Source organism: Herpailurus yagouaroundi, unplaced genomic scaffold, assembly GCF_014898765.1.
Source record: "Herpailurus yagouaroundi ecotype Mexico unplaced genomic scaffold, PumYag 196, whole genome shotgun sequence".
Classification (NCBI taxonomy): Eukaryota; Metazoa; Chordata; class Mammalia; order Carnivora; family Felidae; genus Herpailurus; species Herpailurus yagouaroundi.
The window spans coordinates 7,506,904-7,525,785 of record NW_024412427.1 but is presented as its reverse complement, the minus strand read 5'-3'; the positions used below and the strand labels follow the sequence as shown (position 1 = coordinate 7,525,785).

General features: G+C 55.4%; 1 protein-coding gene across 2 annotated transcripts in view; it reads left to right on the top strand.

Annotated features, from left to right (window-relative positions):
* The window catches only part of PPP1R16B (protein phosphatase 1 regulatory subunit 16B), a 101,131-nt gene that overhangs the window by 71,663 nt on the left and 10,586 nt on the right, over positions 1–18,882 (top strand). For both annotated transcript variants that reach the window (XM_040447066.1, XM_040447067.1), the window contains 8 exons: positions 4,243–4,313; positions 8,058–8,203; positions 10,329–10,432; positions 12,088–12,212; positions 15,064–15,189; positions 15,725–15,800; positions 16,730–16,859; positions 16,951–17,119. In XM_040447066.1, the coding sequence (XP_040303000.1) occupies positions 4,243–4,313; positions 8,058–8,203; positions 10,329–10,432; positions 12,088–12,212; positions 15,064–15,189; positions 15,725–15,800; positions 16,730–16,859; positions 16,951–17,119 (947 nt within the window). The remainder of the gene's footprint in view (positions 1–4,242; positions 4,314–8,057; positions 8,204–10,328; positions 10,433–12,087; positions 12,213–15,063; positions 15,190–15,724; positions 15,801–16,729; positions 16,860–16,950; positions 17,120–18,882) is intronic.

Here is an 18,882-nt window from a genome sequence, read left to right as displayed (position 1 = left end):
CTAGGAGCCGGGCTCCCTCGCGGAGCCCAAAAAACTAAAGAAAGAGTTGTATAATCATTGTAGACTAATCAGCCTGTATTCACAAACCGGGAGAGGCACTGCTGTGGAGCTGAAACGCAGAAATGCAAGGTACTATGGGAGTGGGTAACTCAGGCAACTTGCCCGAGACTGGGGTGATCAGGGAAGGCCTCTCAGAGGAGGTGACGTTTCAGCGGAATCTGAGGTTTGAAGAAGAGTTCGCTGGCCCAAGAGTGAGAAGAAGGAGGGCTCCAGCCACAGGAACCTGCACGTGTAAAAGCCTGGAGGAGCTCTGATTTTGTTTTCTTTCATTTTGATTTGGTAAATGAAAGAAGCCAGCGGCCACTGAGTCGGTCACTGAGGGATTCGGGGAGGGGCAGAGACTGCATCACGCGGTGCCTCGGAGGCAGTGGAAGGATGTGGCCTCGTTGCTGGGCGCTGGGTGGAAAAGGAGGTGAGAGGGGGCGGGGAGGGGGGAGGAGGGCCGGTGAGTGGGTGCCCCACGGACATGACTGTGCAAGTCACATGGCCGGGCGGCAGCTGCTCAGCCCCAGAGCGCCCCCCGCAAGTGTGGATTGCCCAAGGGCCGCCTCGGTGGACAGACACCTCTGTCCTTCCGTCCAGGGCCGGGAGCAGGTGCCACACAGACCAGCTCGAGGTCAGGCCGTCTGCTCTGTGGGGTAGAGTGGGTCAGGTGGCAGTACAACCACCAGCTCATCAGCAGTGATTTCTCCCGGCAAAGGCAGCCGCCACCAGCTTCCTGCCGAGATGGGTCCCTTCAGCCTCACTCGCTACAGCTGGAGATGGAGGGGAGCAGACGGCCCTGCTTGGCCCAGATTCCAGCCAGATTGCCAGGGAGGTGCGGGCGGAGCGACAGGGTGGGTGCCAGGAGCAGGAATACAGGAGAGGAGGGTGGGAGCCACCTCCTTGCCATCTCAGGGGGACCTTGCTTGCATGGGGGGGCGGTGGGGACCACCTCATTGCGGTCCTTGAGCCAGCAGAGGCTTGGAGCTCCCTCGAGAGCGATGCTTCTGTCTTTTACAGCCAGGCCAGGAGCTTTTGAGAAATGCGAGATGTTGACGGTTTCATCCCCAGCGCCCGGCGCCTGGCGGGACCAGGCGGGAGCTTAGTGGTTGTTTTTTATTTGTGTTTTAAAAATAAGGGGCGCCTGGGTGGCTCAGTCAGTTGAGCGTCCGACTTGGGCTCAGGTCATGATCTCACGTCCCGTGAGTTCGAGCCCCGCGTTGGGCTCTGTGCTGACAGCTCGGAGCCTGGAGCCTGCTTCAGATTCTATGTCTCCTTCTCTCTCTGCACCTCCCCTGCTCACCCTCTGTCTCTCTCTCTCTCTCAAAAATAAATAAACATTAAAAAAATTTAAAAAAATGGTGGTGGTAGCTTTCGGGAGATGAGCCTGGAGGGGTAGGGAGACAGGACTGCTGGGTACAGCTGAGCAAGCTGCACACTGCACAACTCCAGAGGAAGCCATTCCCTTAGACCGTGATGAGAGGAATGCAGCCTGGGAATTGTGCAAGGTGGTAGCCCTGGAGGTGGGACCCCACCATGCAGGACCTTGAAGCCCAGCAAACATTTTCTGCAAAGGGCCAGAGAGTAAATATTTTAGACTGTGTGGTCCATACATTCTCCGCTCTGCGACTCAACTGTGCTGTTTCAGGATGAAAGCAGTCATTGGCGATATGTAGATAAATGTTTCTTGTTCCAATAAACAACCTGATCTACAGAAACAGGCTGCCTGCCAGATTTGGCCCGTGTGCCCACCCCGGTGAAGGCCACGAAAGGATTTTGAACTTCATTCTAAGAGCCGTGGGGAGCCATGAGAGGGTTTAAACAGGAAGTGAGAGGTGCAAGTTCGCAGTTAACACGGTTCTGAAAGACCTGACTGTGCCCCCAGGACCTGCAGTGTTTCTTCCGTCCTGTGTGTGGATCACTCTGTTAGTGCTGGTTCCCACTGGCCTCAGGGGCAGAGGGGAGCAGCCCCGTGGTCAACAGTCAGGGCCTCGGAGTCGGAGGACCTGCTTTCCTCTGCTTGGTCTCCTGTGACTATGACCCTTTGTCTCTTCTTCTCCACGAGGGGAATCGTTACAGACAGGAGCCCCATGAAGGAAGGTGGTTCTGCACGGACCTGGGGGCACAGGAGGAGCTCAGTAAGGAGGCACTGTGGATGTAAGAATCCTTTTTCTTGCTGAACCGGAGGCAGGAAAGCCCGGTCGTGCCCTGGGCGCGTGCCGTGGGCTCTTTGCTCCAGTGAGCTGTGCCCGGATCCAGGCTCCCAGCTGGGGCAGAGCACACTTCCAAGGACACTGTGGCTCATACATGCGAAGGGCTCCGTGGAGATGGGGGTGATGCTTCGTACCTCTTGGGCTGAAAATAACTGCCCGCCATGGGAGTGATTCCTCATCTTGGGTTCCCAATAATTCCTGCACACGGACGCTGTTTTTGGCAGCTGGTGTTTCATTTCTGTCTCCAAGAGTGTCTTCTGGACAGGGAGCCTGGTCCCCCCCACCCCCACCCCGGCGCTCCCCGCGGGATTTGATGGCTTGCCTCGTATAAGCAGAACCTTCCCAGAATCCGTCCTGTACAGGGGCACCATGGCCACTTCTGCTCTCCCAAAGGCCACCAGCCAGCCCCACGGGCTCTCCACTGGCCCCTGGATCGGCAGGCTGGGCCTCGGTGATCAGTGATCTTGCCTTAACTCTTACCTGCCCCGAGGCTGTGGGGGTCACCACTGCAGGGTGGTCTGATTTGCTCAGAGCCGGAGAGGCTGTGTCCTTGGGCTGAGCTAGGGGGCTGCCGATTAGGCCACGGTCCAGGAAGAGTGGCTGAGGACTTACCATGTGCCAGGCCTCGGGGAAGGAACAGTAAGTGCCAGGTCACCGTCCTGCCCTTTTGGGGCTTAGTGTCCTACGGCAGACAGACCCAAAGCCCCTAATGACCCAGATAGTTATGTAATTTTGGTTGTGAAAGGCTACAAACTAGATTCAGAGGAATGTGGGTGTATGTTAACAGGGGAGTGCCTCGTCTGGGGAGTTTGAGCTGAGACCTGAAGGTTGAGGAGTGAGGCAGATGTGTGTGTGTGTGTGGGGGGGTGTGTGTTAGGGGCAGATGTATGAATGAAGCTGGATGGACGGATAGCGGATGGGTGGATGAATGAAGGGACGAGTGGGTGGATGAGTGAGTCTTCCAGGCAGTGGGAACAGGCTATGCAAAAGCTCAGAGACCAGAGGATGCAAGGTGACCCTGTAACTGATGAGAGACCATTGTGGAAGGTGTTTGGAGTTTAAGGAATGGGACTGGAGAGGTAGGTAGGTAGGAGCACCATGTACCGCTGAGCAAGTTGCGCACTGCTCCAGGGGGTGCCGGTCTTATAGATGGCGGTATGAACGGTGCCCCCCCGGGCTGTGCAAGATGGAGGCCTGCGGGAGGGAGCCCATCATGCGAACACCGTATGTCTTAGGAGGGGTTTTGGACTTTGTTCCCAGAGCACTGGGGAGCTACGGAAGGCTTTTGACAGTTGGCGATGGGGCTCATTTCCATTTATAGTGCCCCAAAGCGGCGCTGTCCAGTAGAACTTTCTGTGAGGATGGAAACGTTCTATTTCGGCACTTTCTAATACGGTAGCCACGTGTGGCTTTTGAGCACTTGAAATGTGGCCAGAGTGACCAAGGACGTGACTTTTGAATCCTTATGAGTGTAAGTTTAAAAGGCTGTAATAGCCAGATGCGGCTGCTGGCTCCATAGTGGACAGGCTGCTCCAGAGACTGAGACCATATCCCCCCCCAGACTCCTGCCCTGCTAGAGACGTCGCCGCTTGCCAGAAGGCTGGGCGGAGGCCTCAGACTCCCCCCTCATGTGGACCTCAGTTCACCCTCGGGCCAGGGAGGCCACAGGCCTGTGGTTCTAGGAACTGGGCCTGGTGAGGGTAGAGCTGAGGGGCCGCGTCCATCCCCTCTGCGCCTGAGACCTCGTCTCTTCCCCTGCTCCCACCCCCCGGGGGTGCCGAGCCGGTATCCGTCCTGCAGAAGCAGCGGCCGTGTCCCTGCCCTTCCCAGATCCCCCCTAGTTCCCCTACAGCAGCTCCTCATCTGTATGGTGGAGAGCTGTTCACACTTGCCTCCTGTGCCCAGGACGTTCGCATCAGGACCTGGGCGCGGTGGGTCTTACCTGGGCCCCCCGCACACCTGCTCACTCCTCTGCCCTCCGTTGCAGTGCGCTATTTCCTGAAGAACAAGGTCAGCCCTGATCTGTGCAATGAGGATGGTCTCACAGCCCTGCACCAGGTAAGGACCTGGGGTCCCTGGATCCGTGCGCCCCAGCGGAACGGTCACGCCATCTCCCGGCCTTTTCCTGCCCAGAACCCCCAGGGCGGAGGGGAGGAAGGGCAGCCTCAGCTGTCTCGTCTGAAAGGCTCTTGTCTACTTGGGAGATGCGCGTGTCTGTCACCGACACGCCCACGGAGCCCCTGGGCACACGTGCGTGCGGCACACGCACAGCCTCCCGGCACAGGGAGCCTTTGTCACCGCGTCCTCTCTGCCCAGCGAAGGGCTCGACAGACAAAGCAAGTTTGTTCTGAGCTCGAGGTTTACGAAGCATGTTTGTTCGCACCCACCGAGGCCTCCGTCCACCCTGGTGGGAAGGGTGATTGACAGGGAGGCCACGTGAGCCGCCTGGGGTCGCACAGCCGTGGTCCGTGGCCGTGAACCAGGTGCCCTCGTGGCCCACATCCTTTCCGGGGCGGTGCGATGGGCCAGCCCCGCCTTGGCCCGAGAGGGGCTGTTCTCGCTGTCATCACTCAGCTGGGTGCTGCCAGAGCCTCCTAGCTGGGCCCCGGCATTCAGTTGCCCTGCCGTGTTTCGTTCTTCCCGCGGTGGCCTCAGGGACGCTCGGGCCAAAAGTCTGATGTTACCCAAAGCACTCTTGGTGTCCTCCCACATGGTGCCTCGAGGCCTGGCCCCTGACCAGTGCTCCATGCTCCCTGCCTCTCCGGGCTCCAGCCGCATGGCTTTTCTGTTCCTTCCACACACTGGCTCCTCCCACCACGTTTCCCATGGCGTGTGGGGGTGTGCCCTAGTTAGCCCCCGTGTGCAGCAAGAGCCTGAGAGCTGTGCTATCATATAGTGTCCTTTTCTTCTGAGCACCTGCTCCGGTAGCCATTTTAGCCATTCGATGCTGGCCTCCCTCTATCCAGACAGAGCCCATGTCTCCTGCCCATTGGTACGTCCTACCATCTTTCCCCGTGCTGGTATACAGTCAGTGCTCGATATGTGCGTGCTGACTTGAACACACGGAAGTCTCCCGGTGCCCTGGCCCAAGTTTCTGAGCAGGTGGACTTGCACGCAGTCTGGCAGGTGGGAGCCCAGGCTGCCTGAACCCCAAGCTCTCTCCCCGAGAGCGTCTCCATGAGCTCACGAGGGCAGGAAGGGATGGACGGAGACTGGCCGCTGCCCTACCCGTGAGCCCCAGGGGCAAGCCCCACCCCCAGCCATCAGCCCAGTGGCTTCCTATCTGTCCTTTTGGCTTCTCTTCCTCTCCGCAGGGCTTCATTCACCCACTAATTCTAGCTGTGTGATCTTGGGCAAGTTACGTAAGCTCTCTGTGCCTCACTTTCCTCATCCGTAAAATAGTAAGTACCCACCTCACTGGGCCGTGGCGAGGATTAAACGAATACGCATGACAGCCCTTCAAGCGTCTCCTGACGCTGCATAAATATTAGACGGCATTATCGTTACTGAAATTTGTCACCTCGTTGGCTTCTGTGCAGAGCCACTTAATGTGAAGTGTAGTTGATCCTCTCAACAGCCCTTTGAAATATTATGGTTCCCATTTTATAGCCCAGGAAACCGAGGCTCAGGGCCGGCACTGTCTAGTAGAATTTTCTAGGGTGATGGGATGTCCTGTGCATCTGCACTGTGCAGGACGCTAGCCTCGCGGGGCTGTGCGGCACTCGGAATATTGCTCTGAGGATTGAATGAGGTCGTCTGTGGCCAAAAGTTAGCGAGGTGGCCCTAGCGGCACCTCAGAAAGCACCAGCCAGGGTTATTTGATAACGTGACAGGCTGTTATTGCCACTGCCCGGCTGTCATTGCTGTGTCACTGCGGCTGCATCCGACACAGGCTGGAAGCGCCTTCGCACGCCTGGTAAAGGCGTGTGGCTCTCCTCCCCTTGGCAACAGGGAACCTTCGGGGCTTGTAAACTGGGACTCATGGATTGACGAGGAGGAGCTCTGTGGGTTGAGGGTGTGGGAAGGGGGGCGACGGGGAGGCAGGGAGAGATGATGAATCCGCATCAGGGCAGTGGGGCTGGGGGCAGTGATTTAGAAGGCGGCATCCACACCCCATGAGAGATTGGATGTGGGCAGTGAGGGGGCGGGAGGAGTCATCCAACCGCAGGTGCCATTTCCCACCTTGGGGAATGTAGGGGAGGAGGCCTGCCCACCCCACCACCTACCGCCCCAGCGTGCACCCCAAACCCAGCCCTTCGTCTGGCCGAGCCTCGGAGGTGCAGGCCGGTCCAGTCCCTGGGCATCCCTCTCGTAAGGCTGCAATTCTGGGTGCGCAGTCCCCTCCCCTTTCAACCTGAGCTCCTCCGCTACCCCGTCCTCACGTTTTCTGTAGCCCTAAGGGCGGGTTCTCTGGCCCGGCTGTCCCCTGACACCAGGGGCTGACCTGCTCCTGCTGTGGACAGGAACTCCCCAGACCCAGCTCCCAGTGACAGGGGCCCCTTGTAGGTCCCCACTGCCTCCCTCCAGTGCCTTTGGCTCCCTCTGCTGGCCGTGCTCTGCCACTGCATGGTTCTCTCCACCACCTGAGGCACACCCCTCTGGGGTCACACCTCTGCCCCACTTGTCAGGAGAGATGCCCTCAGACCCAGTCAGCTCTAGACAGGCTGGAAAGAGATCTCTGGCATTATCTGCACAAACGGTTGCTCTTTTCCCGCACGTCCTTCTGGCACTGAACCCTGGCTCTGCCGGGGATGGGGTGGGGGGCCATGGTGTCACCCTATCCCCAGCCCCATCGCCACGTAGGGCCATGGGCTCCCAAAAGTGCCCCTGATCCTTCTGCTGGCATCCAGTCACTTCTCCCCATGTCCACAGATAGTCCTGTCGGCCCAGCCACCATCGTCTCTTAACTGGATGATTTTGCCATAGCTTCTCCCCGTCTCTCTCCTCCTCAAAAAGTGCTCACATGCAGTCTGTTCTCCACATGCACCCAGAGGAAGGGTTTCTTTTTTTTTTTTTAAAACAAGTCTGATTATGTCGCTCCTCTGAGTACAACTCTGCCACGTCTCCCATTGCACGGGGACCAAGCCCTTCCCTGGATGGGGCAGCACTGAGCACAGATGCCTGCTTTGTCCCCTGCTGGCTTCTCCATCCCGGTCTATAGAGTGACTCCCTGTCTTCTTCCTCCTCTATCCTCGCCTCTGTCCTCTCAGGGCCCTGGCTTGAGGCCCCCCTGTCCCCTTGGAATCGTTCACTCTCTGTCCCTGGAGTTTGGGGGCTCCAGTGGCTGTCAGAGGTCTTTGTCTCCCTGGGGGGCTACGGGTTCCTGAGCCTTCTCTGTCCCCAGGGCTGACCTAAATGTGGACAGGCCAGAGCATAAACCCGGCTGTGTCCTTTCAGGGACTCTGTCAGGGTCCCCAGAGCCCTGATGTGGAGGAGGGTTCTTTGCGGGGGTGGGGGGGGGAGGGCTTGGTTACTTGGGGCTTAAAAAAGAACAAGATTTTGAAGGCTCATTCAAAATTTTGTTTCGTTTCCACCACTCACAAGATATTTTCTCGCTGCCCCTTGGATTTTTTATATTTCACTTATATTTTTATCTCGAATGGTATTAACTTTCTCGTGGGGAAACCGAGGCTCAGAGAGGCTATGTGGCTTGCCCAACGTCACACAGTGTGTGGGTAATGCAACTTGATTCAAATGCAGACAGTTTGGCTGCACTGTCCTTCTTGTGGCCTCTCGAGGGGAACCCCGCAAGGGCCGGGGCCCCGCTGAAGCTGACCCTGTGTCCCCCCTCACCCCCCGCAGTGCTGCATCGACAACTTTGAGGAAATTGTCAAGCTGCTCCTTTCCCATGGTGCCAACGTGAATGCCAAGGACAACGAGCTGTGGACGCCCCTGCATGCCGCGGCCACCTGCGGTCACATCAACCTGGTGAAGATCCTCGTTCAGTAGTACGTGACCCTCTCTTCCCCAGGGACAGCCTCCCCTCTGCCTTTGGTGGTTTCCTATTTGTTTTGTTTCTGCCTTCCACCCCTCCCCACCCGCCTCCCCACTCCATCTCTCCTTTTCCTCCTGCGGTGCCATTTTCTCTGTCTCTTGTGGTGCCTCGTGTGTCTCTCTTTCTCCCCATGCCCTCCCTTCACCTCTGTCTCTGTTTCTCTCTCTCTTCCTCTGGCCCCCAGTTCCCTTCCTCCCTCCACCGCTGTGTTCCTTTCCCACTCTTGTCTCTCTCTCTCTCTTTTTAGTATAATTTGTCAAATGGGTTTCCATGCAACACCCAGTGCTCATCCCAACAAGTGCCCTCCTCCCTGCCCGTCACCCACTTTCCCCTCTCCCCCACCGGCTCTTCTCTCTTTTCAATCTGTCTCTCCCTGCGGTTTCCCCCCAAAATATTAGCACACGACATAAAAACTCACCTTTCTTGCATTGCAGGAATAATCCCGATCAGTCTTGGTGTGAATCCTTTAAAAAAAATTTTTTTTCCCACGTTTATTTAATTTTGGGACAGAGAGAGACAGAGCATGAACGGGGGAGGGGCAGAGAGAGAGGGAGACACAGAATCGGAAACAGGCTCCAGGCTCCGAGCCATCAGCCCAGAGCCCGACGCGGGGCTCGAACTCACGGACCGCGAGATCGTGACCTGGCTGAAGTCGGACGCTTAACCGACTGCGCCACCCAGGCGCCCCGGTGTGAATCCTTTTAATAGGCTGCTGAGTGGGCGTTGCTAGTAATTTGTTGAGGATTTTTGCATCCGTGTTCACAAGGGATATGGGTCTGTAGTTTCCATTTCCTGGAGGGTCTTGGTCTGGCTTTGTATCAGGGTAGCATTCGCTTTTTATAAATCTCTTTTTTTTCTGTCTCTGTGGGTCCATGAGTTTACATTCATCTCCTCTACTCTCTTTGGGTTTCGTTGCCATTTTTGGTTTCTTTTGCTATTAAAAAAAAAAAAAAAAAAAAAAAGCAAAATTGCTTCCTTGGCCCTGCCTCTCAAATGTTATTTACATGTTTTTCTTCAGGACACAACCTGCTTTGAGGGGCACCACGTGGCCGTGTTTTTCCTAGGAATATGGCCATTTCTCTATATGCTGTTCTGAGGGTCCTTTCCTGCCCTGGAAGGCTTTCCAGTCTGCTCAGGTTCTGTAGACACACAGAAAAGACAGCATTCAATTTCAAATGATCACACACCTGACTAAGCCGCGGGGAACATCGAGTGGCCACAGCCTGATCAGTGATGGTGCCCAGAGGAAAAGGGAGTGCCAGCCGAGTACAGTGGGTCCCCAGCGCTGATCTGTACCAGAATCATGTGGGGCGTGGGTTCAGAATACATAATCCAAAGCCGCACCCCCAGAGACCGTGTTTCAGGAGGTCTGGAGCGGAGCCCAGGAAGCTGCAATGTATTTCGGTGATTCCCCGGGTAATTCTGCAGGGCATCTCAAGGTCGCGTGTGGGAACCACTGGGCCAAAAACCAGATTCTGCCAGAGAGCCCCAGGGCTCTGTCCTGCCCCTGTCCTGTCAGCCTTTCGGGCCAGGACTTGGGAGAAGGTCAGGGGGAGCCAGTGGACAAGGACTGAAATAGAGCCGGGGTTTGAACCTTGACCCTCCCGCATGCTTGCTGGGTGACCTTGGACAAGTGACTGTTTCCCCTTGAGTGAGATGGGTCCGCAATAACAACTCAAAAGGACTAGCACGAAGATTCACTCAGACGATGTGTGTATAGGGCTTAGATCAAGCCTGGCTCTAAGCAGATGTGTGATAATTTGTGCCGTTAGTGTTATTTGTATTATCATCACCAAGGAAGACTTTGACATCCGTCCTCAAGCGCCTGTCTGCTGGCCCAACAGAGCAGCAAGCTGGGGGTGGTCTGCTTGGGACGGCTTTCCTGGGAGCTCCCGTCAGAGGCCCCCGGGGATCCTGAAGTGCCGTCCTGGCTGGGGTGCCCCAGCGAGGCGGAGGGGTAGTGGGTGCTGGGGTGCCCAGTGGGGTTGCGGGGGAGAGGCTGGGGGCGGCAGGGGCGAGGCAGCCAGACCAACCCTAGCCACCCCTCCCGGGCCCTCACGCTCTCTCTTTTTCTGCAGTGGGGCCGACTTGCTCGCCGTCAACTCGGATGGAAACATGCCCTACGACCTCTGTGAGGATGAGCCCACCCTGGATGTCATCGAGACGTGCATGGCGTACCAGGGTAAGGGCGGAGTACCAGGGATGGGCACAGGTGAACGCGTTAGCGGGCTGCAGGCCTGCCTCGTGCTCCCCACTCAGGAAGTAGGATGGGTCCTTGTCGTGGTTGTTATCCGGGTGACTAACAGGACGAGGCCACAAAAGGCCCCTGGAAAACGTGCTGTGCAGGAGGGAGGCACTGTTCTCATCACGTCACCCACACGCGCGGGCGGCCTCAGCTGGCCTCGTCTCCTCTTCGTCAGCTGTGACAATTCAATTCAATAAACACTCACAATAAAGACATATTCCCCTTTGGAAACATAATCGAGAGTCAAGAACATTCGCGGGTGCCCGCTCTGTGCCAGGCACCACGCTGGCTGCCAGGGGCCGGGATAAACAAGATGTGGGCTGTTCTCAGCTCACAAATGAGCCGCAGAGAGGAAACAAATGTGGCAATCAGAGACCTGCCCGCCCCCACCACCCCGCACGCATATTTCTGAAGGCCTCCTTGCAAAGAAGTCTCAAATCCAGACCCTTGACTGCAGTCTGAGGTACGGCCGGGACCCTGCTGTTGAGTCTCCTTCCGGGTTGGGGCAGTAGCCACCGATGTGGTCGCTGGCCCGGGGTCTCCCTATTCCTCTGCTGCAGGGGTCCTTCACTTTTGTACTAGTCTGGTGAATCCAGGGGCACCTCGTCAGGAATAGTGGTTTTAAATGCGGTTCTCAAATTCCCAGCATCATAGCGGAGATCAGTCATGTTAAAACATGGCTACCAAAACATTTTTAAATGTGTTACGTAGAAACTTCGTTAATTCACGAAACAGTAAGAAAATACCTGCAGTTTTCTGTTGGTGACGGTCACGGGCACCTGCTAATTCTGTGGATTTTCCCCACGTCCCCGGTGGAAGGAAATAACTGTATTTCATTTCATGGTTGGTGATAATAAACGTGTAATTTTTTCTCCCCTCCTTTCGAGTTTATAGACCTTCCCTCAGTTCTGCCCAAGAATGTTTGATTTGAGGGACATTTCTGTAGGACACGTCACTTTGGCCTTTTTAAACACCATGAAGTAACTGTCAGCAACGCTTAGACTTTTAGTCGGAGATTCAGGCTGTCGAATGTTTGTCCGGGTCCTTCCACTCCAGTTTATGCAACTCGCCATTCAGAAGTTACATGGTCGCTAATTCATCCATGCCCGTAACAGAAATTCATTAAGCATTGAGCCCTCGTGCTACAGACACAGCCATGGGAGAGATGAAGGGAACTAACAGAGAGACCCTGGTCAGACAGGTGGTCGAGGCAGAGGGGGGCGTCAGCAAGGGAGGTGATCCCGGCCAGACCCGCAGGATAAGACAGGGCCAGCCGACTGAGTGGTTGCAGGCAGGCAGGTGGATGTAGGGATTTCTGGTGTAGAGAGACGGAATATGTTGCAGTAACCAATCCTATTTAAGTGTCTCCTGGGCTCCAGGCAGGCATGGCCCTTGATCTTTGGGCCAGTGCACGGTGTGCGTGTTCACTGGGCCTGGGAGACGGTGACCCATGGGCATGTCTGTCTTCTCCCTTGCCCGCCAGACCTCGGGGAGCAGGAGCCGTGCCTCGCCCTTCTACCCCGCCACCCCTCCCCGCTCGGGGCCTAGGCCCGAGGTGCTGACTCAGTGCCCCCCCCCCGCCCCCCATGCAGGCATCACCCAAGAGAAAATCAACGAGATGCGGGCAGCCCCTGAGCAGCAGATGATTGCGGACATCCACTGTATGATCGCAGCGGGCCAGGACCTTGACTGGATAGATGCCCAGGGTGCCACACTGGTGAGCAGATGGGCCCGGCGGGTTTGGGCTGGGGCGGGGGGCGTCAGCACCGGAACCAAGACCAGCTGTGGCCGAAGTGGGCCAGCACCTGGTGGAGGTTAAGCTTATACAGTTGGGGCCTTGAACCTCCTCCAGATGGCTTTGGGGCCAGAGTTGGCTCTGGAATATGGAGCGTCAGCAGAGCGGGGGGCTCACCCCCTTTGAGAATCTGGCCACTTGCAGCTGGGGCTGGGAGTCAGGAGCCCTGCTGTCCGCCCGTTCTGTGTCCAAGTTCCTCCTCTACTTTGAGCTCCAGGTGTCCATCCTGAGCTCATGATTTCCCCCTCCTCCAGGGGTGGCTGGTGCCATCATTCATCCATCCAGTCGACACAGACCTCCGTGCCACATGCTTTACTGGACTTTGGAGAGCTAGAACAGTGAACCTGCTCTCTCAGATCTGCCTGATTGGCTCCATTCATCCTTTTGGCTCCAGTGTCAGCGATTAGAAACCTTGACCTCTCTCCATAGGCTTTCATAGGACGATGCAGCCTAGTACTGGGGAGGGCCTGCTTCTGAGGCTCTAAACTGAAAACAAGAGCAGGGCCTTGGAAGCCCGGATGCCCCCCCCTCCCCCCGCAACCCTTGCTGATGGCTGGGCCCTGGCCTGGGCTTGGGGTCCGTGCTGGTCATAAGCACTCAGGAGTCTCAGCATCTTGAGCTGACCAGCTGCGGTTCACCAGCAAGACCCCTCAGTGCCCCTCAGGCCCGACCTGGTGGCCCAGGTGTGGTTACTGGGCTTCCCCCACCCGGTTCCTGAGCCCCACCCTCTGCTTTATGCCTTTTCCCATTCACTGGGTCCCTGCTCAGCCCAGCGCTAAAAGATAGAGTTAGGTAGTGAGACCGAACACGGCAGTATGAAATCAAAGCTAAGCTGTCCCAGGGCATGGCCCACCCTGGCTGGAGCTCCTTTGGGTGTGTGGCTGGGCCCTTTAGACACACGGGTCTTCTCTTGGGCTGAGGGCTGGCCTCAGGGTGGCCCAGACCACATGGGCCAGGCCCCTACTGGGTCTCAGGTCGTCCCAGTAAAGCGGGGATACGAATAGCACCTTCCTCGCCAGGTTGTTGGGAGGAGTAAGTGAGATTCTGCATATAGGTGCTTAGCACAGAGTCTGTAAACTCGCAGTGGATGTTAGTGATTAACATCTTTTTAAGTTTATTTACGTGTGTGTGTGCGCGCACGTGTGTGTCTGTGACAGAGAGAGAGAGAGAGTGAGCGAGCTCAGGGGACAGGGGGAGAGAGGGGGAGAGAATCCAAAGCAGGCCCACGCTGTCAGCATGGAGCCTGATGTGGGGCTCGAACCCACGAACTGTGAGATCATGACCTGAGCTGAGAGCAAGAGTCAGACACCTAACCAGCCGAGCCGCCCAGGCGCCCCAGTGTTATGGTGATTCTAGCAATATCACTCTCCCGGTCGTGCCATTTTCTTCCCAGCCAAGTATGGGGCCCCACGGTTTGTGATGTCTGGCTGGCCTGCTCGGTGTCCTTTTCCACAACTGGCACACCACGCGTTTGTAAATCAGATGATTGTTCTAATTTTCATGTGTGCCTGTACCAGATCCCACCCCGGGTTTATTCTGAAAATTAAAAAAATAAAGGAAAACCTCTATTTGCCAGAACCTCATAGCAACCTTACCCCGGGATGGGGCAGCGTCTGACCATCAGGGCTGTGTTCTGAAGGGCCACTTCCTGGGGTCATGCCTTCTCTGTCCCACTGACCGGAGCTCTGTGGCTGCAGAGCTCAGCCCCGCCAGAGCTCTGGCGTCCTTGGGATCTCAGCTCTATCTCCCACCTTGGCTGGGCAGTTGGTTTCTCTTTGCCTCATCTCCTTACTCCTTCCTTTCTTCCCAGGGTGCACCTTACCATCACTCGCGGCCCTCCGAGACAATCACTTATTGTTTGTCATGCGCTAAGCACTTTATATATTTTCTGGAGGTCAAGCAGATGGGATATTTGTGGTCTGCAAGGCGGCATCCATCCCCAGAGGCCTTGAATGGTGCTGGGTAGAAGAGTTGTGGCCTCAACATGAAGCTTTCCCTTGTTGGATGTGTTGGTTACCTATCGTTGTGTGACAAGTGACCCCAACACTTAGCATCTTAGAACAACAGTAAATATTTGTTATCTCACATGGTTTCTGTGGGTAGGGAATTGGGAACAGCTTAGCTGGGTAGCTCTGGTTGGGGCCTCTCACGAGGTTGTGGCCATCTGAAGGCTTGACTGGGGCTGGAAGATCCACTTCCAAGATGGCGCACTCACATGGCTAAGAAGTTAGTGCTGGCTGTTGGCCGGAGGCCTCAGTTTTTCACCTCCTTACAACCTCTCCTTGTGGCTGCTTAAGGGTCTGCACTACACGATGGCTGATTCCTAGAGTGATTGACCCAAGAGAGCCTAAGGTAGAACCAGCAATGCCTCGTATGACCTCACCTCAAATCACACACCACCACCTCACAATGTCTTGTTTGTTAGAAGCGGGTCACTTGTTCTGGCCCACATTCAAGGGGAGAGGAATGAAACTTCATCTCTCAAGGGAGGTATGTCAGAGAATTGGTAGACATTTTAAAACCACCATTTTGGGCCTCTGAAACCCCTTCCTCAGAGCTCAGCACGTGGTAGGGACTCAGTAAGTGCTGTTGCCTTAACCACAGGGGCTCTCAGACCCACCACAGGATGGAGAGTGGCCTTAAGAATGCTTTGTAATGTGGCTGGATTTCCGACTCATTCTCTTCCGTTCACTGCCCCCCGGAATGAGCTGGGATTTGGGAAGAAGTGGGACTGGTGCCCGTAGGGAATGCTCACTTTCCTTCTGTCCTTCAGCTGCACATAGCTGGAGCCAACGGGTACCTGCGGGCAGCCGAGCTCCTCCTGGACCATGGAGTGCGTGTGGACGTGAAGGACTGGGATGGCTGGGAGCCCCTGCACGCGGCCGCCTTCTGGGGACAGGTAACTCTCCGCCGTCGGGCTGGGAGGGAGGGCACGCAGGACCAGCCCGCTGTCCTTTGGGCCGGCAGAGGGTTCACAAGACCCACCGAAGGGGTTGACCACAGCTAGTTTGTGGGATAGGAAAGGACCTTGAGAGTTTGCAAAACCATTTGACGGGTTGTGTCCTAAGAAGATGATGATCACATTTGCCAAATTAGAAAATTCCTCACATTTTTGATTTGAGTAGTTTCCCCTTTTGTTTCCCAGATACAAAACTCTGATTACAGCTGTTGCCGCCCCTCCTTGGATTCCTGACAGCTCTAGATTGACAGCTGACTCCTTCTTCTTCTGTCCCTTGGCATGGCCCAGGCACGCTGGAGGAGGTGTCAAGCCCATTGTGTGGACAGGATCCCTGGCTCCAGGGTGCAGAGCCTTCCCTGGGAACCCGCTCTGCCCCATCATTCTTTATGTCATATCCTGAGAGACATTGGGCACTCTTACTGCCTCCCAGGCTTTTTGAGCCGAAGGGGAACGTGGGCTTCTTCCTGTGTTTCAGATGCAGATGGCAGAGCTATTGGTGTCCCATGGGGCCAGTCTCAGTGCTAGGACATCCATGGATGAGATGCCAATAGGTGAGTCCAGCGTAAAAACTAATATACACATAGGTACTCATTAATTATTTGATGGATAGTGGAATAATTGGATAAATATATAGTTGGCTAGATGGTGGATTCGTGTGTGGATGGATAGGATGAATGAATAAATTAATGAAGGGTAGTTTAATGTGCAGATGCACAGCTGGATAGGTGGATAGATACGTGTATGGGTAAGTGGATGAATGTATGGATGGAAGGTTGGATGGATAGACGGATGGGTGGATGGATGGATGGATGTGTGGTTGGATGGATGGATGGATGGATGGATGGATGGATGGATGGATGTGAGGATGGGTGGATGGACAGCTGGATGGATGGGTGGATAGATGGATGGATGGATGGATGGACGGATGGCTAGATGGTTGGCTGGCTGGCCGGATGGATGGATGGACAGCTAGATGGCTGGATGGTTGGATAGATGGATGAATAAGTGGATGGGAGGGTAGGGGATGAATCTGTGGATGGATGGCTGGGTCAGTGAACAAGAAGACAGGTGAATGAAATGATTAGGTGGATTGAATGGGTAGGTATATATGATTTGATATACATGTAATTTGGGGCTTGGACTACGTAGAGTACTTGCTTGTTTCTCTTGATGTGTCTTATATCGCTGGAGAGTTGATGACTCCTGTTGGAAACTACCAAAGGGGGATGGCTCTTCCCATAGCTGGGAACCTTAGGAGCTGTGACTGTACAGATCCTGGGGTTCCTGTTCTTATCCTCTAAGGATTGGGGTGTAGCCCAGGAAGTAAGGCTGGCATTGTTTTCTTTCCTCCCTGGATGATGCCCCAAAAGATGCTGGGAGTTCTCAGGGTGTTGGGATGGCAGCTGCCGTGGCCTGGAGGGCCCTCAGGGGCCACCGGCCCCTGCACTGCTCCCCACAACAGTCTCCTTTGCTTCTTCAGACCTGTGTGAGGAGGAGGAGTTCAAAGTCCTGCTGCTGGAGCTAAAACACAAGCATGACGTGATCATGAAGTCACAGCTGAGACACAAATCGTCCTTGAGCCGGAGGACATCCAGCGCCGGGAGCCGTGGGTGAGCCAGGGCCGGCCAGCCTTGGCCCCTGGGGATGCTTCTGCCCGTGGCACCTGGGCACAGCCCTCTAGCACCTCCTCTCTCCCCTCAGGAAGGTGGTGCGGCGAGCCAGCCTGTCGGACAGGACCAACCTGTACCGGAAGGAGTATGAGGGAGAGGCCATCCTGTGGCAGCAGCGGAGTGCGGCCGAGGATCAGCGGACTTCCGCCTACAACGGGGACATCAGGGAGACCAGAACAGACCAAGAGAATAAGGACCCAGTGAGTGGCTTCATGCCCCTGCCTCGGTGTCAGCCCCGACTTGGGAGGTGGCCAGGACCCCAGCCCGGTCTTGCCTCTTCTTCTCGGGGCCTTCCAAGGGAGGGTGGCCGGGCAGTGCCCTTCAACCAGCAGGACCCCATCTGATGCTGGTGGCTCCTGTGGTTAATGAGGCAATCCTGGGGTTGTGAGAGTCAGAGCCAGGAACTTCGGCACACAGTAGGGTCTCATAACAGACAGGAGGTAACTGCCATGCGCCTACTTGTGCTCCCGCAAACCTAGTTCTGGGCTTCCCAGAAGGGAGGTTCAGTGCAGCAGCCACCCTGGGAGCTAAAGGCACTAAAACTTTTTGGCTGGGGCGGGGGGGGGAATAACAAGATGCTGACCATTGTGTTTGCAGAACACGTCGGTTGGAAGACATTTTTTGAAAAACTGAGGAGGGTAGTGAGAGGACCTCCAAGAAGCCTGCTTGAGGAGTAGCCAGGGGTCTGGGCATTAAACTTTCTTTCTTTTTTTTAGTATCTATCTATCTATCTATCTATCTATCTATCTATCTATCTATTTATTTAGAGAGTGAGCAGGGGAGGAGCAGAGAGAGAGGGAGACAGAGGATCTGAAGTGGCCTCTATGCTGACAGCAGAGATCCCAATGCGGGACTCAAACTCACGAACCGTGAGATCGTGACCTAAGCCGAAGCTGGACGCCTAACTGACTGAGCCACCCAGGTGCCCCATGGGCGTTCAACTTTCTTAAGGGAATGATGCTGTGTTGGTTTCCAAGGATTGCTGTATGTATCACGTTACCGTCAACTTGGTGGCTCAGAGCAGTAGAGATTTATTCTCTTGTGGTTCTGGAGGCCAGAAGTCTACTATCAAAGTGTCCACGGGGTTGGTTTCTTCTGGGGGTTCTGAAAGGGTATCTTTCCACGCCTCTCTCCTAGCTTCCGGTGGCTCGGGCATTCCATGACTCCAGTCTCTGCTTCTGTCTTCACATGGCCTTCTTCCTTGTGTGTGTCTGTGTTTCTGTTTTCTCTTCGTAGAAAGACGGCAGTTGTTGGATTAGGGCCCAGCCTAACTCAGTGTGACTTCACCTTATTTTAATGTATTGCATCTGCAAAGACCCTACCTCCAACTAAGGTCACATTCGGAGGTGTGGGTTGGCCATGACTTTTGGGAGGACACTACTGGACTCAGGTTCCATGCATGGCTGCTGTCTCGCTTCGTGGGGCCAGCAAGTTTGGGGCCAGAGCAGAATTGCTGGGGACAAAAAAGGGAGGGGCTGACCATCCCAGCAGTGGTCTGCCTTTTTTGGTTCTTCTACCGACCATGAGCAGCTGAACACATCTCTAGACAGTGTGGCTTTGGTGGGATGCGAAATGATTAGCTGCCCAGAGTGCCCACCTGTCACAGTGGGACCCTGCTTCCCAGCTGGAGCAGAGAGGTCACGTGCAGCCTTGTCTCACCCGCAGGGGAAGGTGCCCACTGAAGGGAATCCACTGGAGCCTTGGCTGGGGACAGAGAGGGCACCTCGGAGGCTTTGTTCTGCCTGGTCCCTAAGCTTGGGGGTTGGGGAGAAAACAGCTCTAGACTGAAATCAAATCACATTTCAGATGTCTTCCACTACACATTATTTACTTTTCCTTCGTGAGTTGGATTTATGTACGGTAAAGTACACAAATCTTTTTTTTTTTAAATTTTTTGTTAACATTTATTTATTGTTGAGACAGAGAGAGACAGAGCATGAACGGGGGAGGGTCAGAGAGAGAG